The 25,899-nt window shown below is 45.5% G+C and overlaps 1 protein-coding gene across 1 annotated transcript in view; it reads right to left on the bottom strand.

Annotated features, from left to right (window-relative positions):
* The window catches only part of ATP13A5 (ATPase 13A5), a 52,070-nt gene that overhangs the window by 7,636 nt on the left and 18,535 nt on the right, over positions 1–25,899 (bottom strand). Inside the window, exons 11-26 of the mRNA XM_074962852.1 lie at positions 25,565–25,722; positions 25,189–25,377; positions 23,883–23,944; positions 19,321–19,471; positions 15,544–15,627; positions 13,695–13,851; positions 11,220–11,337; positions 10,522–10,646; positions 10,031–10,194; positions 9,209–9,331; positions 7,814–7,893; positions 6,469–6,511; positions 4,262–4,371; positions 3,841–3,937; positions 2,439–2,511; positions 1,194–1,368 (exon numbers count right to left, since the gene is read on the bottom strand). Of these exons, the coding sequence (XP_074818953.1) occupies positions 1,194–1,368; positions 2,439–2,511; positions 3,841–3,937; positions 4,262–4,371; positions 6,469–6,511; positions 7,814–7,893; positions 9,209–9,331; positions 10,031–10,194; positions 10,522–10,646; positions 11,220–11,337; positions 13,695–13,851; positions 15,544–15,627; positions 19,321–19,471; positions 23,883–23,944; positions 25,189–25,377; positions 25,565–25,722 (1,909 nt within the window). The remainder of the gene's footprint in view (positions 1–1,193; positions 1,369–2,438; positions 2,512–3,840; positions 3,938–4,261; positions 4,372–6,468; positions 6,512–7,813; positions 7,894–9,208; positions 9,332–10,030; positions 10,195–10,521; positions 10,647–11,219; positions 11,338–13,694; positions 13,852–15,543; positions 15,628–19,320; positions 19,472–23,882; positions 23,945–25,188; positions 25,378–25,564; positions 25,723–25,899) is intronic.

Raw genomic sequence — 25,899 nt, 5'->3', positions numbered from 1 at the left:
AAGAATCACCAGTATTTATGAGGACAAGTTTGAGAGAGGTAGCCATGTTAGTCTGTATCAGCAAAAACAACAAGGAGTCCTTGTTTGTTATAAAAATAAATTTGTTAGGCTCTAAGGTGCCACAAGGACTCCTCAGTATTTATGAGGCACTTGCTAAGCTGTGGCTGGCTAGAATAAAGCAGCTTTCTCTATCATAACTTGTCCACTCTGTGTTTCTACTGCGCCCATCACTGTAATGTCCAGGTGTCACACACCAGAATAAAAGCTATGTTTAATTCTGTTTCAAAAAGGCCTAACCTCTCTGCTCCACCTGGTTAACGCCTGTGTTCTGGGGGCAGCGATGGTAACTGGCATCCTAGCAGCCTCCACATTCATTGGCAAGTGTTCAACCATTAAAGTACAGAACATCATCAGCAATAAAGGGGCCCAGTCATAGCCCTGTTAATCCGGGAAAGTTCCCACTGCAAACCCTTGCCATATTTTCTGCCCTGAATGTGCATTTCTCTATGATGACAGGATATAAAGGGCTCCTGGATTTGGAGAGAGATTTTAAACTAAATAACACACAGAGAAGGAGCCTGATTCCCCACTCCGTTACAACAGTCTCCCCCCTAAAGTTAATCAAATTACACTAATGAAAGAGAAGGGAGAATCAAACCCAAGGTCGTCTTATGCTCCCAGGAGAAGCCATCTCACAACAGGATACCAGGAGAGGGCAGCATGGAGGGAAGCAGAGAGCAAGAAGTGGATTTGTTTGTTGACAACATGAAACTGAGGTTTGGGTCCGTTTATCTTTTTTTCTTGCATTAGCACCAGCTTGCTTCACAGTCCTGGCTATTCACTGTTGACTACATGCATAAGGCTAATAGCAATATTCTCACTTTGGGCTAGACGCTCCATTCTGCTGCATGCTGCAGAAAGGAACAAGTTCATAGAAGAAAGGAGATGAATAGATGAGAGGAAGAAAGTGGCTTCTGGACCTGTTCCCCATGCCAGGCCGCAGGCAGCCACTCCACAGCCGACTCTACAGTGTGCATGGGATGTGGAGTGTGGCTAGCTGAAGGATGGAGAAGTCCTGGTGAGTGCCCAGTGCCCCCAAATGGTGCAGTACTGTCTCGTATTCCAGCATGATGTCTCGGCTGGCAGCAGGATTTTGCGAGACTGGGATTAGAAATGGGAAGCAGAGGAGTTACCTGTGGTTGGCCATCTCTGAGTACCAAGGCTGCTGCTTCACAAAAAGGAAGCCACAGACCAGCATGACTGCAGTAATGCCCGTATGGAGAATGACTGAGAGCAGCAAAGGAGGAGAGATGAGCTGCCCTGGAGGTCTGTAAGGGGCCAGCTTTGGGTAGGCCTGGGTCAAACTCACTGAAAAAGAGAACACACATTTCCTCTCAGAGACAATGCAGCCCTGGCTACTCCACTGCTGGGCTGGGTGCATGACCAGTCCCAGCCTGAGGCGAAAGCCCTTCTGCATGTACAGCACACTGACTTGCCCACGTGTGAAGACTGCAAGGTTTGTCCAGTATAAATGGGAAAGCTGTGGCCTTATTCGCCCTGCCATGACTGCTTCTGTGGCTACATCCTGCCCTCCAGCCCTTCAACAGATAAACTGCACCACACTGAACAGCAAAGCAATGCATCTTACTCCACCACCACCTGCTCACTCCCATGTCCTGGCCCTTTGACACTGCTGCTTAAGTACCTGCTGGGAGCCAGTGGGTTTAGTCCTATTGGCCCTTGGCCCATTGTCATTCAAAATCAGCACCGGAGTCTGAACATTGCCACAGAAAACATCACACCTCAGTGCTACGGGTTGTTGCCCTCTCAAAGGGTCTCTATAGGTCCTGCACTGTGTTTCCACGGGCCTGGTCTGACAGCCTCCACCTGTATGATTATGAATTACTTGTTTTCCCATAGCGCCCAGTGCCCTCAGCCAAGACCAGGCCCTGCAGTGCTACGTGATGGATACACAATAAGAGCCAGCCCCTGCACAAAGAGCTTATGATCTAATAGGCAAGGTATGCAAACAGTGGGCGAAATGGCGCATTATTGTTTCCACTAACAGATAGGGCACTGAGGTACAGAGTGATTTACTCAAGGTCACACAGGGAGGCTATGGCAGAGCTAGGACTTGACCCCAGCTCATCAGAGTTCCAGCCTAGTGTCTTAATCATCAGCCCACCCTTCCTCTTCCAGCTGCCATAGGTGTCTGAATGCTGAATACTCTGAACAGGAGAACTGTGGTTGTGGGTTCTGGGCCAAAAGGTTCTGGGCAAAACCCGGCTCTCAGTTCCACCCAGGTAGCCCCACTGAAGTCAGTGGTTATGGTGTAAGTATCAGCAGAATGTGGCTCGCTTTTTAGATTTCTAAAAGAAAGCGAAGTCGATGGTTTACACACACAAAGACTTAAGCACACCCTTTGCTGAGCTGCTTACTTGTTAAGCAAACCAGAAGGGTGATGACAATATCTTGCACAAGGTACTGGTAGTTCCCAAAGATCTGTAGTTGCTGAAAGAAAGAAAGAAAAAAAGCTCATCCAAGGTTCCCATGATAGCAGGTTTGTTAAGGTTATTCCATTATGATACACATTTCCATGGTACCCAGCAGTTGAGTATCAGCCCAGACCAGTTTATCTTTGTCCTGTCTCTATGAAAGCATAATATTTAATATGACTTCAGAGCTACATAATGCCACTCCCAGTACTCTCAAGTCAAAAGGCACAGCCCAGTAAGTCTGATGGACCAGATCCACAGCATAGCCCCACTGAAGTCAGTGCCAGTGTACACCAGCTAAGGAGCTGACCCTGTACAGGGTTCCATTAACTGACACAAATGACGGGGCCAATTTCAGCCCTGCCCAAAGCACATACAATTGGCGGTAACTTCAGTGGGAGTGGCCGCGCTGCCAGGCCTGCCATTGTCCAATGTGAGGGGAACACAGACGAAGCTGTTAAACCAAAGTTGGTGGCCGTGCATATAGGGTTAAGACTTAGTAACTGGTTTCAGCTATTCTGATATGAAAACAGATGAGTTATTTTATTTAATCAGTAAGTCCTGCAGAGCTGATTTTTTAAAATAGCAATACACTAGCTATGCGCAGATTTAACTGCTACAATAGCAATCTCCTGCGGTGTCTGTGCTTGCACATGAAGGATCTTTGCCGGCTGTGCTTGTCTGCTCTATCTGTGACATTACCAGCGTCTGACGTTACTGTGTTTACTAAGGCACCAGCTCTGCAAACATTCATGTGCTTCACTTTACATACGTGAGGGGCCCCACTGAGCTCCTTGACACTATGGTACCTGTGCAAAAGGAAGCACATGCATAATTCAGCAGGAGTAGAACTTGCACAAGGATTTCAGTATTTCTCCTACATAATAATAATAATAGTCTTGTGCTCAAGCAATGACACACAGAAGAAACCCCTTCCTCCTACAGCATCTTCCTTATCTTCTCTCACATAAGAGCTTTCCCCAGCATTCCTTTGTGGGGACTGGCCCTTTAAATTTGGAAAGTGAGGCAGCTGTACCCCTAAAGGAGCCATTTTGTTACCAGTCCTGCTTGCTGTGTCTCCTTCTCTTCCAGCTGGTGAGTACTCCTAACTACTCTGGTGTTTTCCCTTTCTTCTGGGGGAACCGGCCCATTTTCACAGGACTCATTCTGTTGCCCCCTAACAGTAAATGTGACTGAGTTCCACTATTTGTTACCCAGCTCGTAACACCTTGACAATACTTTGGAGCAATGCAGAATTTTTCTTCCTAGCTATGGGCTGTTAATAAGGATTACAATCTGGAGAAAGACACAGCTCATTGATGAGAGATTGGTTTTAGACACATACCCAGTAAAGCAGAGCAGTGCCGATACACTGAGTCAGGCCGTACAGGGTCAGGTACTTAAACACAGCAAAAGAAGCAACCAAAGCAGCACGGCCTTCCCTGTTAGGAAAAAAATTCTATGGTGACTATAGAACAAGAATTTTAAGCGCTATAGGGGCTTTGCCTAAGCAAGGCAGCTCAGTTTGTTTGAATTTTAGTTCACGGTGTTACGAGGAAATTTACTGTGTTTTTTCAGGACCCATTTTGGATATTTATATGTGAGTGTACTCCTGATTTTGCACGAAAGGTTTCAGGGTAGGTGGTGACTGTTGTGTGACTACAGGAAACAGAAGTTGCATAGGGAACAGTCCTGACGCAGTGCTTTGAAATAGCAGTGTGTAAATAACGTACTAGAGCAGAAAGCCCACGGTGAGATTGCTTTACCTGATCAGCTCGGGCACACACTCTACGTTGGGGATTTGCGAGGTGAAAGGCGAAGCCACCGACGCCTCCTGCTCTGACAGTGATATCCCTGCGTGGGCCATTTTCAAAGCCTGAAATACACCAGTGTATGAGCAGGACAAGGCATTACTACAGAGTCCATCACCCTGCCCATGTGAACTTGCTCCTCACAGTATGTCCTGTATGTTTTCTGGTGTTTTGTCCAGTCTTGTTTCAAATGTCCTGACCAACTGATCTGCCTCTATTCCAAAGTCTAATGTAACCTCATTGTCAGGAGGTTTTTCCTTTCCTTCTTTCTTTTCATCCCATGATTCCTATTTGTATCCGTTTGAACCCTAATTCCTTGCCTGCTTTGTTTACACCCTTCCAAAATCTGTAGGCTGTTACCTCCCTTCTTAGGGCTTGTCTTCACATACAGTGCTGGAGTGGCACAGCTGCACGGGTGAAGCCACTACTGTGCTACGCTACACCTGTCAGGGATGATCTCGATAATACTTAGTCCTGCCTTGAGTGCAGGGGACTGGACTAGACAACCTCTCGAGGCCCCTTCCAGTTCTATGATTCTATGCCAACAGGAGAGCTGCTTCTGTTGGCATAGTTACTCCACCTCCCTGAGAGGCGGTAGCTCTCCCGTTGACATAGCCCCGTCTGTTCGGGGGGTTAGGTCAATATAACTACGTCACTCAGGGGTGTGGATTTTTCACACCTCTGAGCGACATAGTTATAGTGACACAGATCTGTAGTGTAGACCTGGCTTAAGTAGCCTCTTGGCCAAGGTGTTATATCTAATCTTTTCTCTTAGATCAACCCCTCCCGTCCCCTACTCATTTTTTATAACTGTCTGTGAACTCCCTTGAATTTATTAATACCTTCAAACTTCCTGTTCAGTACCCTTAGAATATGTGAGTGATTTGTGAGCCAAGCTGTGTAAAGCCAGTTAACATATTTTATAGTTAGAGCCCTACCAAATTCACGGCTGTGAAACACACGTCCTGGACTGTGGAATCTGGTCTCCCCTGTGAAATCTGGCTAATGCAAGGGAGATCAGATTTCACAGAGTTGGGTGACTGGAGAATAGCCGCTGCTGGCCGGGAGCCCAGCTCTGAAGGCAGCACCCCGCCAGCAGCAGCGCAGAAGTGAGGGTGGCCTAGTTTGTGGGGGGTCGTCACTTTGGACTGGGGCAGGGCTGGCCTTACAGGTGGGTGAGCGGGTGACCATCCAGGGCCCCATGGTCAGGGTGGCGCTGTGGTCACACGCACCCCATACACACACAGCCAGCCCACGGCCCCTTTAACTCCCAAGCGCTGGGCCTGGAGCTGGGGAGGGTCAGGGCTGGGGGCGCCCCAGCCAGGGGCTCCTACTGCGTGCTGGGCTATAGCTGCTAGTCCCGGACGGGCTGCAGAGGGCCAGGACTTCCCTTTCCTCCGCAGGGGCCGCTCCCGATGCCATTCCAGGAACCTCCCCCAGCTGCAGGAAGCCCTGAAGCTATCCGCTGGAAGTCCAGCTCTGAAGGCAGTGCGGCTGCCGGCAGCAGCGCAGAAATGCGGGTGGCATGGTACGGTATTGCCACCCTTACCTCTGCGCTGCTGCTGGTGGGGTGCGGCCTTCAGAGCTGGGTGCCTGGCCAGCAGCCGCCCTCCGGCTGCCAAGCTCTGAAGACAGCAGCACAGAAGTAAGGATGGCAACACTGTGATCCCCCTACAAGAGCCTTGCGATCCCCCCCAGGACCCCGTTTTGGGTCGGGATTCCCACCGTTACAATACTGTGACATTTCATATTTATCTGAAACCATGAAATTTACAATTTTTAAAATTCTATGATCGTGAAATTGACCAAAATGGACCATGAATTTGATAGGGCCCTATTTATAGTTAATGATTAGGCTATTCCACCATGCATCCCAGAAGATTACACTGTAAAAATATAAGAAAGGAACATTCCTATCCAATGTTTTTCATCATACTGAATAACTCTAGTTGGATTTACATTTACATGAAGAATTCCATAAAAGAATGTTTCTAAAAGGGACACATTGAAGGATATATTGTATGTTCTGACAACCTCATTTGGACAGTGCTGTTAGAATGTTTCATGGCAGTAGATTAAGCTACTCTTTTCATGGCACTTGGCAGAAAGACAAAAGGAAGGAAACCATTTCAGGAGAATGAGGGATTTTTGTTTCTACATACCCCGCAATCATTGGCTCCATCTCCGCACATACCCACATAGTAACTGAGAGGAACAAAGAAAAAAATTAATAGGTGAACTTTGTTTTATCATTTAACATACTCTCTCATACACTCATTTAGGATCTTCAAATATGTCACATCAGAACGAAGAGGTGACTGACTACACTTCACCTACTGCCCTACTGCAGGAGAGTGTGTTGGTCGGGTTAGAGGTGGCTGTTTTCATATGGTACTTACTCCAATTTTGTGTTTGTTTTTAACTTGCCTACATTTTAACTTTCCCAGATCGTTTATGCATATGTCAAACAGCACAGATCTCAGTACAGCTCCTTGGGGGACCCTGCTATTTGCCTATCTCCAAACTGACCATTTGTTCCGACCCTTTGGTTCCTATGTTTTAGCTGGTTACTGCTCCATGAGAGGACCTTCCCTCTTATCCCATGACTGCTTAGTTTGCTTAAGAGCCTTTGCTGAGGGACTTTGTCAAAGGCTTTCTGAAAGTCCAATTACACTATACCATAGTTTTATCATTGAGTGCGGCTGGAAAGAGGCAGACCCATCACCATGTGACCAGCCAATTCTTCACAGACAGGTTTGGGAACCTCTGCACTAATATCTATACAACATGCTAGAAAGTGGTTTTGAGAGTTCAGTCGTGTGACCCATTACTGAGTAACAAAGGAGACTGCAGTGTTCAGCATGGGGAAACCTACGCTGTCTTTGTCCCTGCTCTGCACTACCTCAACAGTGTATGAGCAGGGTTTTCAATCTCCAGAGTGGTCATTGCATGAGAAGCAATCATTTTACTTTAAAAAAGTTACAAAAAGTATTTCTCTTGCTTCTGCATTGCAGACAGTGTTTACAAACAGTGTGACATCTGGCCATGGGAAACATTAATTTCAACATTAATGCCTGAATGAGCCAGTTTCAGTCCAGTATCATGTGCCAGATTCTGATCTGCTTTTCGCAGCCTGGGGTAACTCCACTCAGCTCAGTTGGAGCTACGCTGTGGTAACTGAAATTAGAATCTGACCCATGGACTTTTATTTCATCCTGCCACTCGTGCTTAATGGTGCCTTTTATATATTATAATGTAGAGTGTAATGGCTAACATTGGTCTAAGGCTAAAGTCACTACAGTTGTGTATAGGTAGATTAGGTGTGAATTTGGGTGGAAGGGGACCATACACTGCGAGCTCAGAGGGTACATAGAGGTTTTAAGCCTGGAGAAAGGGAGGGGGAGAAAGCTGAGTTCTGTAATCAAACATAAAGATACGCTGTGCTTTACTTCTCTGTGTGGCAGTATCTGTTGTAATTATGGTTACAAAACATTCTACTGAGCCTACTTCAGTTTTTGAAATTCTTCAACGAGGCTGGATTTCTGCCCAGGAGACATTCTAGCAAAAACAGTCCCATTCACTAGTATCTGTAGAGAGAAGAACGTTGAGGTACTAGATTGAAAAAAAAAAACCCCAAATATTTTTAGCGCTGTTAGGAATCCAGTGTCCCTTGTATGATATTTAGCAGCATAAGGGAGAATTCAGCCCTGCTTCATTACTGAATCAGCTGCAATAGCATCTTATTGCTTTTTATAAAACCGTTCACTTTTCTTCTTTGATCTACAGACGGCATTGGACCAAACCCCCCACTCTGAACCTCCCCCCACATGTTGGAGTTTTTGGAATCTGAACCTGATTCTTCTCATAGAAAGCTGTACCGAAACCCAGGGTCACAAGACCCACAAACTTCGAAGTGTTAAAAATCCAGTTCCAAAATAAAGGCATGACACCAAGTCCACTGAGGTCAATGGGAGTCTTTCCACTGACTTTAATAGACTTTGGATCAGCCTGTAGGAGTTTGCAATGTGATCCCATCTCTGTGTGATCATTTTCCTGCTCCATGAACAGTATCCCTTTAAATTTAGCTCAACTCTTCAGGATCAAGTAGGATCGCCAGTCTATGTGATCCTTTTATCATTCACCAATAGCGCTAGTGAACAGTTTTATTAGTTACTACCACAGCTCTAGAAATGCTGATTCATGCCTGAGTGTTTCCCTAATTAGACTGTTACAATTAAATGAATTCTGTGCTTCCTCTTATCTCCTTGTGAGACAGATGAACGTTCAAAATGCCCTAAATGGGCCATTTTTATATACTGCTCATGTGAAACCATGATGTTATAGTAGGATTTTCGAACTGCACAACAGACAGTGACAAATTCTCAGCTGGTGTAAATTGGTGTGTCGCTTCGTTAAAGTCAATGACACTACAATGAATTCCAACAGCTGAAAATCTGGCTCAGAGATTTTAAAAGAGCACCTCTGTGGTCACTGCATGTATCATGGGGTGGGCAGCAGGAGGTGAAGATTTTTGCTTTTAAGTTCAAATTTTCACAGTTCAAATGCAGCCCAGGTTGATAGTGGCCACTAGTCAATGGCTGTGTTGGTGGCCGACAAGAAATGAGTTGATGTTCTTAATTAAATTCTAAAGGAAAGTGGTAATTCCATTATATAGCTCACCCCACAATTGTCACTCTTATTTGAATCCTCAGCAGAATGAACACTGAGACCAGCTAAGAGAAGAACATTCAGGATAAAGTTGGGGAACACGGGGGCCATTGCATGGTCATGGTCTCTTTGTTGAGAATGAGCTGAGTGACTCTCACACCTGTTTATCAGTATAGCACCTTTGAAATTCAAAGTTTTTGTAAGAAACAGCTCTTTGTTTCCTTGCAAACTTACTTTTGGCAGCAAACTCTTGAAATGCTTCACTATAACCTGATAGGATTTTCCATTCAAGGCAAAATGGTAATTGTTGCTTTCCCTTTCAGGAATTGTCCTTTCCTCAATATTAACACATGTGTCCTAGAAATCAGACAAGAGTTACTCTTAGACTGGGATCATAATGTCTTAACATGTGATTAATGAAGGGGACAAATGTAATTGCTCAAACCACGACTGTATTGCGGTCTTAGTGGCTAGAGAAATGGAATCTAGAAACCTGGGTTCCACTGTCCACCTTGTCATAGACCTTGGAAAAGACATTTAACCACCTTGTGCCTCAGTTTTCCATCAGTAAAATGGGGAAAATATTTACCTCACCTACCACCCCTTTGTAAAACTTTGTGGCTCTGTCTCCATGTGACTACTTAGTTGTGATCTAACACTTGTTAATTACTACGTTAACCAACGTGATTGTCAGTTATGCTATAGAAATTACACTGAAGTTTTTTCCAGACACAACATATGTTTCTAGTTGTATTTAACCATAGAGCCCTACTGGGTGAATGAGACATGCTTATATATCTGCAGAGTACTATTATTATTTACTATTATATTTTATGAGTTGTTCTGAGCTGATGGCTATATCAAATATCACTCCCCTAGCTGATGGAAGATTTAAAAAAAAATCCTTCATGTTTCCTCAGTCCCTTCATGTCACAGCCACTTCAAGCCTATTGGGCAAAGCAGTAAGAAAACCACTTTTCACATGTTAAAAGCCTCAAGGCTTCATTAAATCCCATCAGCATTTGAAAAGTGACCAACACCCCCAGTTGTGCTTACAGTGATTCCAGATGCATTTTGTTTGCTATCTTCCACTAGTTGCCAGGTAATGGATGCTGGGGTGGGTCCTTCTGGTTCACTTGCTTCAATGAGAATCACTTTGCTGGTCTTGGAAATCATTTCAGAACTTTTGGCCACAGTAACAGCTGTCTGAAGGTTGTCACCTGGAAAACAAACAAGTGAGGCAGACTGTGGCAACAAATCTGCTCTTCCGTCTACTGTAACTTTACTGTGCTACACACTCTGCCCACCCCCACTTTTCTCTCCCCAGTTTTTTCTAGAGACCAGAGGGCTGATTCTCCACTGTTACACCACGGGTATGCTGCTGTAACTGTTTAATTCAGTGGCGTTGCACTAATCTAGAGCTAATGTAACAGGGGCAGCAAGTCTGTGGACCAGATCCTGCGAGCCATCGGCTCATGGAACTCCTACTGTCCAATGTGGGAGTTCTGTACCTGGAGGGCTACAAGGATCAGGCCCAGAGACGATACCTGTGACCATAACGCTCCTGATGCGGGCAGCGCTGAGTTCTTCCAGGACAGGCTTGGTCTCTGCCTTCAGCCGATTTTCCATTATCAGAAGGCCAAGGAACGTGAGGTCAGACTCCACCTCCTCCCTGAGAATGAAGATAAAAACACCCAGTGAGATTGTTTTGATAGTGTTTGGGTCGGGAGGAGAGTCTCAGTGCAGCATTTGTTTTATATAGAATCCACACGGGGATGGAAATGCACCTTTCTTTCCAGTGAAACGTAACTCATACTGAATTCGAAGCAAAGCTGATTCATTTACATTTCTACAGCTTTCCACAGACTGCCATGCCTCCACAACATGGTCATGTGGACTAAGCAGGAAGTGTAGCCAGGACACACACACAGACGCCACATATCTTCAGGATCAGAAATCTGCTGTACCCCCTGGAAGACAGCGTACATGGGGAGGAGACATGCCTCCTTTCTGCTCCCATCCCCAGCTGCTTGTCATGCTGGGCTGGCAGCACGCCAACACAGAGCTAATGCAAAGATGAAGGTCATGGGGGCTGAGTTTAACCCATTAGCTTACTTGGCAATTAGCAGTGTAGGGATCATGCTAAATGGCTTAGCTATTCCCGGATCCCTCTCCACTGGCAGGTCGTGCAGAGTTGGTGTGGAGAGGTATGCAGTAGTGATAACAGGACATTAGCAAAGCTTACCTCTCTAAGTTGTCCAGTTCCACATCCTTTCCCATGTTTAGTGCTTTATGTGCCAGTGCAATCACTCTGAAACCTTGGTTCGTGTAAACCTTAAGCTCCTTTACAAAATCAGCTGGGACTGTTTAGAGGAGAAAAGAACATGTGTGCAAGTCTTATGGTTTTAGTGACTTAAAGAACATCCAGTCTTTGGTTCTTGTCTTCTATGGCTTAGTCTCTGGGGTGACAAGTTGTGTGCATATTATTTTTTAAAGAAATAATGGACTTAATATAACTTGTATTGTCCAGGAGAGGACTGGACAGTACAGAACATACATTTCTAGGGAAAATCTGGGACTGGGGGCATGTTGGGATCACCCTGCAGTATAACCCAGGCTGGTGAGAGCCTGAATGTAGTCACTCAGGGTGTAGCATGCATATTGTTTGTGAGCAGCCAGGGGAGAGCTACTTCAACAAGGCATTGTAAGGCACCTAAGGCTGCAGGAGTGTCACAGCCCACCCACTCCCCCCGGGTAAGGATTGTATTCTGGTATGCCACAGTAAAACCCACCTATGATCTTGCTTCCAATTAGCAGCCTCTTCATAAAATATCTCCCTTGTTTCCTGGGCCTGTCTGGCCTAATTCAGTCTTGTCAGGGCCAGTGTGGGGAGGCCACAGCATCACATAGCCCATCCTGGCAAACCCAGGCCAGCAGAGGGTGCCCATAGAAAGGGGATAACGTAAGGCCTAGCAGGTCTTGAACCTGGGCATGCAGAGCTGCCAGGCATGCAACACTTCCAGTGGCAGCTGTAATTAGCTTGCGCTCCACTATTCACAACTGCTCTGGCCACAGCCCACAAAAAGTCCCACCTCAAAGAGTCTGACAAGCAGCAGCCTCATGGCTCCTGGTTGGCACCCAACCCTATATAAACCCACAGGACATTCTGGGAAGTGTTCAGGCAACAGTGTGGATCTTCTATGCCACCATGACCATGTCTGCCCTTGAATGCCTGGCTTTGACCTCACCTTGATGTGGATCTCGTCTCCTTATCTGGACCCTGACTTGGACTCTGGTCCTTGGTATTGACCCCAGCCTGGAACTTGGCTATGAACTTCTCCACTACTCTCAACCTCAGGTTTGACCCTGCTCTGCCCCTTTCTAGTCTGAGTTCTTCCACTTAAATGCTGTATAACTTTTTGGGTGAATCACCTAATATTTCTATGCCTCAGTGGGAGCTTTCTTTGATGGCAAGCAGCTGGCTTTGTGAATGGGCTGGGCTGGGCCCAGGCCAGGACAGAGACGTGAGAGGCTTCTGTTACTGCTATAATTTACGCTGGTGGGGGGGAAGGCCCAGGACCAAGAGAGGCACAAAAGTGAATTAAAGCTACTTTTGCCTCTTGTCCCTCCCTCAATTGTGCACAGTGTGAGCTGGAAGTAGCTAAGGCTCAAGCCTGCAATCTACAGTTGGATCTGATAATTCCATACAGAGATTTTAAAGGCAAATGTAACTTTAGGATGGTCTACTTATTTAACCTGGGGAAAAAAGCAGTGTTTCATAGTGCAGCTGCATTGTATAGTGCCTAATTATTTTTTATACTGTGAATCAACATCTAAACTAAAATGGCTGGATAAGAGGAGAAGTTCAGAAACTTGAAAAACCAGAACAGGAATCAGTTTAAGATGCTTTTCTTGTTTGGACTGATAGAACTGAGTGAAACTCATTTCAGAGATTTATGTAATTAGGCTTGTGGTGGCCAAGCTGCACCCTCCCATCATTCCCCAAAATCTCCCAGAGTGTCTCAGCAAATCCATTTTCACCTGGTTTCCGTTCAGCGCCATTCAAAAGCACAAAGCCATACATTGGTTCCATCCCATGTTTGCTCAGAATCTTCATGAAACTTGGAAAATGTTTCAGTGAATCTGATCTGAGTTTCAAGTTGTTAGTGGTGTTTTCACAATAAAAAAAGAGCTTATGTTTGCTAGCAGAATGAGAATGGAAGCCCTGGTTCAAATCTCAAAAATGAAAAAAGAAAGCTGGCAGTTTTCTACAGCAGTTATTGTTAACAATAATTTACATTCACGTAGCTCCTCTTCCACCACTCAGATTGAAAGCTTCTGTGAGACAGGTCAGTCTTACAGTACTGAATGTACATCTGGAAACCGTACTTGTGCTCTTACCTCTTTTGTTAATCAAAGATATGCATGCCACTGCCCGTGCAATTACCATGACTGCATATCTAAATCAGGTATTTGGACATGCTAACATCCAGTTATGGGCCCAATCCTCCACTATGTACGTCAATGAAACTCAGATAGAGTAAATCATCATAGCATCTTACTGTACATCAAATCAGCTACTGGACCATGCAAGAAGGCCATGGTAACTGTGTCAATGAGATTTACAGGTGCACAGTAACTCTCAAGGGCAATTCCCTTTTGGACTGAGCAAAAATAAAGATATATATATATATTTACACACATATATACGTTTCCATACCAGTTTCTGGTCTGCAAAAGCTGGTCACCATTTCTGGTGCTCCTTTCATATACAGATCATACGGGTCCTTCCCAATCTGCTGGGTAATGACAGACATCCTCTGCAGCCCGGAGGAAAATGGGAACTGATGTAGGATTGCTATCCCATCCACTGGAGTCTGAGGAAAGGTCAGGAAGGTAAGATGTTAATTAGATGCTCAATTCATTTTGCAAACAGAAAATCTATCCTTTGGCTAGACTGGTATTTGTTTCCTATTGTGAATTCTCTCTGGAGTTGAGTTAATTAGTCTGAGGGCATTTCATTTGCTACCTTTAGCACATGGGCTCACAGGGACCAGACACAAATTGCACAACATCTAATCTATTTCCATACACTTTCCCCTAGAAAATTCAGGGCTGTTCCCTATAGCACATTCTTCAGTGCTCAGTCCCGGCTAGCTTTTAAATTGTCTCTGAAGATGGGGCTTCCTACCACTGCTTCCTGTGGCAAACTATTCCACAGCTTATAGACCTCCATGGGTTTTTTCCTCCCTGATAGTCAGCCTATGCTTTCCATCCTGTTTTGTGCTTTGTTCTAGTCTGCCTTTCATTAGCCATTTTGCATTTATTTGTGTGAAACCCTTTGAGAGCTAAGGGAGAAACGCTTGGAGTAAAGTAATACCTGTAGTGTTCTGTTTATTTTTTTTTCAGTGTGTTACAATGCATATGCCTCTTCCTATAGATTAGTTCAGTCTGGTAACCAGGGTATCTGATCCCGTTCAGGTGATTTGTTAATATCCAGTTGTGTCAGCTGTTCCCTGCACAGGTTTCACTTTGAATAGCCTAGAAAAGCACGTTTGCTTTGTCGTAATGTTAGAGTCCTCCTCTCGAGGCGTCTGTCCTTACCTCTTAGAATGTCTGTCTATTTTTCATCTCTAAGACTCTTCCCAAGTGTGTGAAAGAAACATGCAGGAAAACTTTGCTGCTACCAGTATAGCAGATAGTTTTTGCCTCAGCCACTCAGGGAGCAGCCAGTGAGGGTCCAGCAGGGGCATATAAAAGGAGCTGCAGGGAGCGTGAGTGCACTCTGCTTGCAGGGACTGGGGAAGCAGGAGATGCCCCTGTCTGGTTGCAAGGGTTAAGGCACGTAGTTGCTGGCAGGGACTGGGGAAGTGAGGGAATAGCTTTTGGCTAGCTGCCAGGACTCACTTAAGACAGGCCATGGGGAAGGGACTATGTATGGAACTGTTACCTCCCAGAAGGGGGCTGACTAGACTGACCCAGCTGGAGAGCTGGGGTCAGAGGACTAAAGGCCAGGCAAAGAGTCCGCAGGGAGGAAGCCCTGGGAATGCTGCTCCACTCCAGAGCAGGAACTTCACATGTAAGCTGGCCAACTCAGGTATTGAGATAGGCCCTGTTGGTCAGACTGAGGACCGGGGCGGGCTACAGAGGTGTTGGTGCTCAGGGAGGGCTACAGATCATTACTGAGGACTTTGAGATAGGCCCGGTTGGACGGTGTATTCTGGAAGTGGGGGACAGTGTACGCAACTCGGCCAGAGGACTGAATCACTGAAGACCTGCCGAGAGATCCATCAGTTGGAGGGGGGCGTTCGCGAGAGGTGGGTGCTGCCCTGCTGAAAAGAACTGAAAGATTGCAGGCACTGTCGGTCAGAGAAGGGGGCACTCGTGAGAGGCAGGTGCTGACCCCATTACAGGGACACCTTTCATAAGATGCAAAAATAGCATAAAAGAACAGTTAAGGCAATTTAAAGCTGCCAGCCAATTCTCAACATCGGAGAGGTAAATGAATGTTACTTCTGCTAGAAGGTACTTACACGCCATAATCTTTCTGTTAAAAACAGAGAACTCACATTTCTAGCATTCGGTCCTGGTTTAACGATTACACTTGTATCTGGTACTCCAACCTTACTATGAGCTTTGGAATCTTCCATTTCCTTTGGGGGGGGAGGAAATTACACCAATAATAAAATTAGGACATTGACCAGGAAGCATTTAAATATTCAACCTACACCTATGGCCACAGGTATACTTAGGGATGTGCAAAAGTTCCAGTCTTTGAGGGGTTAAACTTTGTGCTCAAGTTTTCACCATTTCATATTGGTTTCTTTGCACTTCTGAAATGTGGCTTTGCAATATTTCACAAACGAGGTTGGTTTGGTTTTTTTTCTGTGAGAATGCAAAAAAACAAAAGCCAACCAACCAGAAAACATACCTTTCACTCAAAATGTCACGCTCACAAAACTGCCAGCAGAAGCTGGATATCTCAGCTCTCCTGGGCTGATCCCATGGGTGCTCATACATGACATCCATGCTTTCATATGTCTGTCACCAGTGTAAACACAAAGGGTGATGGAATACAGGTAAATTTAACATTCATGGGTTTTACAAGATGTTGAAGCTAGACTCATTTAGACAATGAACCAATTGGTTATGTCATAATCCCTTGTTTAAAACAGGTTAGGTGAGTCTCTGGAAAGAGTAGTACTGGACCCTTCCTGCTTTGGTCAGAGCATTTGGCTAGACACACTGGGAGGTGCCTGCCAACCACAATCTGGGGTGTCTATGGTTATGAGAGATCACATTTTTCATCGGCTCATGCTGTGAACACCTATTCTCTGTTAGTAAGTCCCAGAGTGTAATGCCCACTTCTCCTGAGTGCTAAACAACAAAGTAACACGCTTCTATAAAAAGCACAGGTGCATCTGGAAGGCAGTGTTTAGAAAAGGGCCTTTAATGTGTCCTCACCCATGTTAGGTCAAAATTCTCCTCTCCATTATGCTCAGTGTCTCCATCATATACTGCACAGCCACAGGTCAGCCATGCTGCTATTGCTTGGGGGAGGAGGGGGAGAAAGGACCATGAAGGAAGAGTCATGGGGCTCTGTGGGATTGAGGGTTGTCATCGTTCTGAGGTAAGTACATCTGACCCTTTCATGGCCTATTTGAGGGCACCCTAATTGGGTTTCAGGCCTGTACCCACCACCCCTCTCTGGGCAGAAACCTGCCTCCCCCTCCCTCCAGACCAGAGATTTAGGCTGCCATTTTCTCCTACAACTCACTGGTCACCTGAACAAGTCTGAGTTTTGTTCAGCATCTGCCAACCTTCTCTCTCCTGGCCACTATGGCAGGGCTAACCAATGACCAGCCAGCCGTCATACCGTGGAGTATCTATTTAGAACCAAAGCATTAGAGAGAAAACATAACTTAAAAACTATACCCAGGTGATGTGAATGCCCGTCTGAGCAGGAGTCGCCCATCTTCCACATGGAGACCCCAGTAGGTTTGAATGTCCCGCGAACCCTTTCTGTAGTCTGTCCCTCTTATCAGTTCTTGGAGCGAGTGAGAATGACTCTTCACCCATAGCAGGCTGCCCACTTTATACAATTCTCAGTTCTTTGTCTGCTAGTCAAAACCACTGTATGCAATTTCCCCAGGGGGTGGTACTCCTATAGCCTTGTTTACCTGTCTAAGGATTTGCATTAATTACCCCCTAATGATTTTTAGTTCCTGATATCAGAAGCATGAATAGACTAAGCATCCCCACAGACATTGCATTGCTTGTTCTGTTCCAAAAAAGAAATTAACACTTTCACACCCGGCAGGTAACAAGATGAGATGGGAAACTGAGTCACAGTCTTTCATAAAAACAAATCAGATGTTTCCCAGGTCTCCATCTCTCCTTATTTTAAAAGCGGACACAGCAAGGATACTAGACCAGTATCCTAGGGAAGGCCATAGGCTTGTGACCTGGAAGACACATCTGCAAGTTATCTCTTATTTCAAATGTCTTTATTCATATAAAACATTTTCCTAACAAGCTGGCATACTCTATTCATTAAACAGTACAGAGCTGTTTGATAACCATCCCATATTTTTTTCTTAGTACCTACTGGAGGGATATGCAGTGGGAGAGCTCTCACGTGCCCCCTTAGCCATGGGTGGCAGGTATCATAGGCTGGGGGAGGCTGTGCCTCCCTAAACAGCCTGGCGTGGTTCCACCCACACTCTGCCCCCAGACCTCCCCTGCAGTTCCCAACACTCTGCCCTGGCCCATGTGGTGCTCCGGGGCTTCAGGTGCTGGGGGCACTGCAGCCATGCCACCCAGCCATGGTGGGGGTGCTCTGGGCTTCTGGGGGGGAACAAAAAGGGAGAGGGAGGGGGGACAGGACTTGGGCAGGAGGGGAGGGGCCAGGGGCTAGCCTCCCATAATGGCTGGGTCACCAGCCGTCCATGCCTGAGCCCTGCCTCCCCAAAACCTTTGGGAGTGAACCTGAGACTTGGGCTTTCCACTCCTGCCTCCCATCCAGCCTCTGGAGAGTGAGGCTGGTGACCCTCTGCTTCTCAAAGTGTCAGCCACTCAGCAGGATCTTGGGGGTCCCCACCCATTGGGTATTATAGGAAGTAACTCTTTGGGCATGTGGGGGGAGCAAGGTAAGGCTGGCTTTCTGCAAAGCTGCTCTTAACTGTGCAGTGATTTTAATAGCTGAGGGATCCAAACCCTCTGCCGAGGAAGCATCTTCCCCACTGCTAATTCCTGTCTCTGCCCCACCTCCTGGTAGTCAGGGCTTGGGGACCACTGTGGCATCACTCCAAGCTCTCTGGGGGAGGAGGTAGTATACTGACATCCCCACCCCACTGAGTTTCCCATGTGTTCCCCACCCTGCTCAGGGTCATTCACAATTCACGGATCATCAGGCAGTCAGAGTGGGGGAAGAAGTCCCTCCCCTTCTTCCTGGCTGTGGTTACCTCTGCTATCTCCTAAGCAGCTACTGTATACTTGGGCACTTCCAGCCTTTGGGTGGATACCATAGATTTGGCAATGCTCCTTAGCTGCCTCAGTTTCCCCACTTTCAGCCTGAATCTCAGCCACAACCATGCTCTGTTCCACTCAGACCTCGTTCTCAGTGTGGGAAACTCACATCTCTCTGCAGATTTAATCCAACACAATGAATAGGTTTACACTCAAACTTATTTTCACAGCCAGCACAGCTCATCCACCTTCCTTTCTTGCATCCACCATTTGGGGGAGATTTTTAAATGTCCTGTTGAAACACACTGCCAAAGCCTTCACTGCAAGCAGGGGGAGGTCGGGTTCTGCTCTGTTACACTATAGTAACTCATCTTAAATCAGCTTTGTTGCGCAAGATTCACATCAGTGTAACTGAGAACAGGATTTGGCCCAGTGACTTTAAAAAGTGCCTTGATTTTCTTTTCTTCTGATCTGGTTTTTTGTTCCAAAGATTTTGGGAAAACAAAGGTCTTTCATCAAAAGGACTGAGAACTGAGACTTGGTGGGTGTGAACAATCCACACACCTGAGCACTGTAGCTATGTCGACTTAACCCCTTGTGTGGAAACAGGTAGGTCAGTGGAAGAATACTTCTGTTGACCTAGCTACTGTCACTTGGGGAGCTGGCATTCCTACAGCAATTGAAAAACCCCTTCTGTCACTGTAGCCTGCGTTTACACTATGGGGTTATGACAGCACTGCGTAGACATGGCATTGGAATTTCATTAGTTATTACATATTTCTTCCACCAGGCTATGTAGTTGCTTGCCTGATGATTAAGGGAATGCTCTCAAGGATTTGCATACTATGTACATGCAGTTAGAATAATTGTCACGTTACCCAGCAAGTGCCCTCAAACATTTTCTTGTCCAGTGGGTCTCCCTGTATCTTCTCATCCAGAACTACGAGTGAATGACAGCTCGCCATGGCTCCACACAGCAGTCCCCAAGGCAAAGGAGTACCAGAGGCAAAGCTGTGGACGTTCTGGAAACTGATTTAAAACATAGGGTTAGTGTCCAATTTCTTTACAAATAGAAATGTTTAGATTCACGGGGACAAATCCTCAACTGGTGTAAACAGGTTCCTCTTGGCTGACTTCAGTGGAGCTATGTCTATTTACAGCAGCTGAGGATCCAGGCCCCAGTCCATTTGATATACAGGCCTAATCTGCTCAATGAGCCAAAGGTATCTTAAACATAATTAGCATGGAGCTTTACATTTGAGCTTCATACTTTGTTATTACTGGAAAGAGAATCTCTGAGGGAATCGGGTATGAATATTACAGTTAACACAGGAGCTTTAGAGCCCTGCTTGACAACTCCTGATATTATTTATTAAAAGAGATATCTTGGAAACTTAAGACACAACAGAAAAGAGTGATGACGCTTCCTGTAGTCTGCTACATCTCACTGAGCGAGACAAGGTAGGGGAGGTTATATCTTTTACTGGACCAATGAAAGATAGATATTCCCTCCCCTTCCTTGTCTCGTTCATATCCTGGGACCAACACAGCTACTACACTACAAACATCCCACCGAACAGTTTCCTGTTGGGAGCCCAACAGAGTGTTGGTGAAGTGTCAAAGTGACATGCTTGACTTCACTGGGCCTGATTCTCCACGGCCCTGCACTATGAGTTATTATTTACCTCGGTGTCAACACCTGTGAAGGGCCACTGCTGGTGTAAGTGGAGAATTCTGACTTGTTAACATTTTACATCCACCCAGCACAAGTGTAAATGATGACACAAGGTGCAGTGCAGAGAATTATGTCCAACCCCTTCATTTATATAAGTGGCCTTAATATCTAAGGACCTGAGACACCTCGCACTTACACCTGTTTTAAAACCTGTATTACTCCACTGATTTACACTGGGGTAAGTCAGAAGAGACTCAGGCCCTGAACATTGCAGTGTAATGCAACATTCCCTGAATATGCTCTCTCCTCCTGCCTGAGGCAGAAACGGAGCATAAATCAGTTTGGGCTGAGTGAAGTCTTTGCAATTTCATCCTGGATTATTTCTCCCCCACTATAATCTTGATTCTTCTCTCTTTCCTATGGCTCTAGGACATGTACCTACTACACAGCCTAGCACTGTCTGTTTTCTTAGAATGTATCTGCTACATGGCATATTGAACTAACAGGAGGCCCATTAAGTTTGAGGTGAGCATGGTAAAAAGAAGCTATAATTTATTTATCCTCCTTTACTACTAAATCAGACGTGGTGAAATGCAACCCATGTGGAGTTCAACAATGTTGAATATGGCAATATGAGATCAAAAGCAGCATTGCATTGTGGATCCCGTAGTCTCTGTGAGCCACCAAAATCTGTTCCATTTCAGGCAACTTAGATAAGCCCTTGGACTCCTACTGTAATTTGGCAAATTAATTAACTAATGCTTATAAAGCATTTTAAAGCAGTTAAATGCTGTGTAAGCTTTCTTGCTGTTCTTTTATCTTGTTTAAAAGTACAAAAGGACATTTCACATGCTGAGTGAAATTCCTTTACTGAAACTGCATAGGTTACAGAGGGGTAGCCATGTTAGTCTGTATCAGCAAAAACAACAAGGAGTCCTTGTGGCACCTTAGAGACTAACAAATTTATTTGGGCATAAGCTTTCGTGGACTACAGCCCACTTCATCAGATGCATGGACTGAAAAATACAGTGAGCAGTGTAAATATTACAGCACATGAAAGATGGGAGTTGTCTTACCAAGTGTGGGGTCAGTGCTAACGAGGCCAATGCGATAAAGATGGAAGTGGCCTATTCTCAACAGTTGACAAGAAGTGCTGAATATTAAGAGACGGAAAATTACGTTTTATAGTGACCCATCCACTTCCAGTCTTTATTCAGGCCTAATTTGATGGTGTCCAGTTTGCAAATTAATTCCAGGTCTGCAGTTTTTCATTTAAGTCTATTTTTGAAGTTTTTTTGTCGAAGAATTGCCACTTTTAAATCTGTTATTGAGTATCCAGGGAGACTGAAGTGCTCTCCTACTGGTTTTTGAATGTTACAGTTCTTGATGTTTGATTTGTGTCCATTTATTCTTTTACGTAGAGACTGTCCAGTCTGGCCAATGTACATGGCAGAGGGGCATTGCTGGCACATGATGGCATCTATCACATTGGTGGATGTGCAGGTGAACGAGCCCCTGATGGTGTGGCTGATGTGGTTAGGTCCTATGGGGGTGTCCCTTGAATAGATATGTGGACAGAGTCAGCAATGGGGTTTGTTGCAGGGATTGGTTATTGGGTTATTGTTTTTGTCGTGTGGTTTGTAGTTGCTGATGAGTATTTGCTTCAGGTTGGGGAGCTGTCTGTAAGCAAGGACTGGCCTGTCTCCCAAGATCTGTGAGAGTGATGGGTCATCCTTCAGGATAGGTTGTAGATCCTTGATGGTGCGTTGGAGAGGTTTTAGCTGGGGGCTGCAGGTGACGGCTAGTGGCGTTTTGTTACTTTCTTTGTTGGGCCTGTCTTGTAGCAGGTGACTTCTGGGTCAGCTGATACTCACATCTTCTTGTCAACTGTTGGAAATGTGTGATGTCCACCTTGATTTCAAAATCTGAAATGATGCCCCTGTTGACACCTTATAGAATTTTCTAGTACATCAATGTCAATTTTATTTGCAGATAATATCTTTTACTGGATGTGACAAAGTTCCTCCTCTACCTTGGTGGGTCTTGCGCTTATTGGTGGATTTGCTTGCCTCAGAAATTCACGGCAGCCCTCAGTTTCGTGGTTTTTGTGAACCCACAGTCCAGGTCAACTTCTCCTGTGTCTGACCAGGAGTTGGGAGGTTTGGGGGGAACCCGGGCCCGCCCTCTACTCCGGGTTCCAGCCCAGGGCCCTGTGGAATGCAGCTGTCTAGAGTGCCTCCTGGAACAGCTGTGCGACAGCTACAATCCCTGGGCTACTCCTCCCAACACCTTCTTTATCCTCACCACAGGACCTTCCTCCTGATGTCTGATAATGCTTGTACTCCTCAGTCCTCCAACAGTACGCCTTCTCACTCTCAGCTCCTAGTGCCTCTTGCTCCCAGCTCCTCACACGCCCACCACAAACTGAAGTGAGCTCCTTTTTAAACCAAAGTACCCTGATTAGCCTGACTTAATTGATTCTAGCAGCTTCTTGATTGGCTGCAGGTGTTCTAATAAGCCTGTCTGTCTTAATTGTTTCCAGAAGGTTCCTGATTGTTCTGGAACCTTCCCTGTTACCTTACCCAGGGAAAAGGAACCTACTTAACCTGGGGCTAATATATCTGCCTTCTATCACTCTCCTGTAGCCATCTGGCCCGACCCTGTCACATGAACCAATCTCTATTGGTGAAAGAGACACCCGGTGGCCAGAACCTGAAGAAAAGCGCTGTGTAAGCTTAAAAGCTTGTGTCTCTCACCAACAGAAGTTGCTCCAATAAAAGACATTACTTCATCCACCTTGTCTCTCTCATATCCTGGGACCAACACAGACACAGCAACACTGACTACACTGAACTGCACAGTTAACTCAAGTGAAATAATCATGACATTATTCAGGGCTATTTTCCTTTTTGTGGTTTCTGAGCTTTCTGCCAAAGAAAATGTTCTGTCTCTGCCCTGTGGGAGACTCTTGGGGCTTGTCTACACTGGCACTTTACAGCACTGCAACTTTCTGGCTCACTTTATCACTCATCATGATACAATTATCTCCTCTGTGCTGAAGTACGCGATATGTTGGCAACCACTGCTAAAGTCTGGGATGTTGATATAATGCATATGCTGATCCCCTGCGAAAGATGATGGGCAGCTAATCTTTCCTCAAATGTATTTGAGCCAAATGGAATATGCGCAGTGCAATGTGGGTTTAAAATTAATTTTATAGCCATGGTATGAACAATAAACAGCTGATTTTTGGCTGTAATAAACAAGTTGTGAAATTACACACCACTTGTCACCTCCGGCTATCAAAAAATTTTGGAAGGGGAATTGAAATGGAATTTGTTGCAGAGGGGTGGAGTCTGAACGTTTAAGTCTGATGAGCTTGGCTGGTACGGTATGTCTGTTGAGGGTGGTCTGGATGTTAACAGTGGCCTAAGTAGTTATTTAATTTATTTTTAAAGTTGTTTGGGGGACAGATGGTTGGCTAGTCAGGACAGAACAACGAGGGAAGTGAAAGAGGCAAAGCAACTTGTCCAACAGGCCAGGGAATGAGCTGTGAGGAGAACCCAGTTCTCTTGACTCCCACGCCACTGTCCTAGTCATTAGACCGCATTGCCCCTCTCTTTACTATAGCTGGGCATATGAGGAAGCTCCCTCATGGGTAAGGTTTGGATGAGCTCTTGGCTGTTTAGACAATATAGCTGAGATCTGCCAATCACTAAACACAATCCCAAAATACAAAATCCATTTGTGGACAAAGATCTTTACCAGCTTCCTTCTGAAGGGATCAGCCCCCAGAGGTCCAGTCCATCTTCTGTTAGGGTGCCAGTCTAGGTTCAAACAAACATCTGATTATTTTATTAGAAGTTCAGGCCCTGATTCTCTGACTAAAGCTAGTGTAAATCAAACTGCACTGAAATCAGTCATGCCAGTGTAAAACTGCTGTAGTTGAGAGGAGAACCAGGAATACAAACAATACATTTACAACAAACTGCAGGAGGCTGGATACTCAGTTGTGAAAATCATCCTAGCTCTGCTGAAATGAATGGAGCTGAACTGGTTCATCCCAGCCCAGGAGCTGGCCTTGTATAGCTGAAAACATGAAAATTAAATGGTATGTTCTGGGCAGAGAGAGTCAAGACATCTCAGGAATTTAGAAAGGGGTGTTAGATCACAAGCGTGAACATTGGGGATAAAAGGAAATTATGGACCAAATTCCCAGCTTACCTAAACTGGCACAATTACACACAGTGCAGTGGGATTGCGCTGGTTCGTACTTGCTGTAAATCTGTCCCATTGTTTTCAGGACAGTTTCAGTGTCTGGAGTTATATTATTCACCACGTGTTAAAAGACAACAGAATTAATGTAAAAACCAAAGAAAGATCCAGAGATGAATCTGGAGGCAGTGTCTGGGGGGAACCAGGGTTTGGTCCCAGTCTGGAGGCAGTGTCCGCCTGGGGGTGGGGACCACGATTTGATCCAGTTACAGCCCTACACAGAGCCCCAGCATTGGTTGTTCCTGCCTGAGGTGGAGTGATGTGTGTGAACTCTGTGAGGTTGGGGGACTCCACAGCAGTTGAACCCAGCCTCTTCCTGCAAACATGCACAGGAAAGAGATTCTCAGAGACCACAGGGACACTTGAGAAACTGGGCTTTCAGGAGCTAATCTATATTGGGGCTGGGGACAGGTGTGAAATAGCAGCCACTCCATGACCTTTGTTGTATGTGATGGTTCCTAGGCAAGCACAGATCCCAGGGTCCCTCTGCACCATGCCCCAGAGCTGGCACAGAGCATGCCTCGCTGGCAAGCAGGCTGTGTGGTGGCACTCATGCCTGTGTGGCTACTACCCCCACCCCTTCAGCTCCCTGAAGAGGGTTCTGCCTGGAAAGCTTTGTGCTGGTCCTGGGTCCAACATACCCAGAGCAGGCAGCTTGAATTTGACTTCTTGGCTGTGAACGAGTAAGAACAAAAGTGCCAAGAACATTTATGGCATTAATAGAATCCCAAACCTGCAAAAAGCATTAAAATCTATTGTAGCAATCTTGCTTTAAAAGCCATAATACGTTTCTTACTTTGTCAAAGCAAACCAGGTTTATTTCCCCGCATATATTGATCCTCTGGGGGCTGATGCAGAAAATTTTCTTATTCTTCAGCCTCTTTTGGGCATAAACAATCCCTGTTGTCAAAGCAGCTGGTATTGCAGGAGGGATAGAAGAAGTGAAGAGGAGTAGCGCCATTACCACTGTTTCAGTTACTGGTTTCTGGAAAAGAAACAAACACAACAAACCTGTTGATGATATTTTTACTCTTTGAAGGTTCAAAAGCGTGGACTATCTGAACAGAAGCTGTATGTGCAGTGTGATGTTCCAAACACCTGCCTTACTCAGGGTTCAGAAGAAAGGAATTTCAGTGGGGAAGGAATTCCATTATCACATTACTAATACTTACCTTGTGCTGTACATACACACACACTGTATAGATCAGTCCAAGCACACCAATTAATGTAAGGATTATGATGAATTTTAGGGCATCTCTGTAGAGTTTGAAATTCATGGGCTTGGGGTAGAGGATGGACCTCACCAGATCGCCTTTGGCTGTGTTGAACCCTATATTAAGACAATAACCACAAATTGTATATGTTATCTAATGGCATGATAGGTTGAACACAATTGAATTAGGAGATGGATAGTATTATAAAGACTTTCTGAAGGCAATACAAAATATCTGGCCAGCTCATGTAGGGTGAAATTCACCAACAGTCAAAGACCCTCCATGTCATAACA

This window comes from Natator depressus, chromosome 9, assembly GCF_965152275.1.
Source record: "Natator depressus isolate rNatDep1 chromosome 9, rNatDep2.hap1, whole genome shotgun sequence".
Lineage (NCBI taxonomy): Eukaryota > Metazoa > Chordata > Testudines > Cheloniidae > Natator > Natator depressus.
Note: the sequence above shows the minus strand (reverse complement) of the source record. Positions and strands in the feature narration are given on the sequence as shown.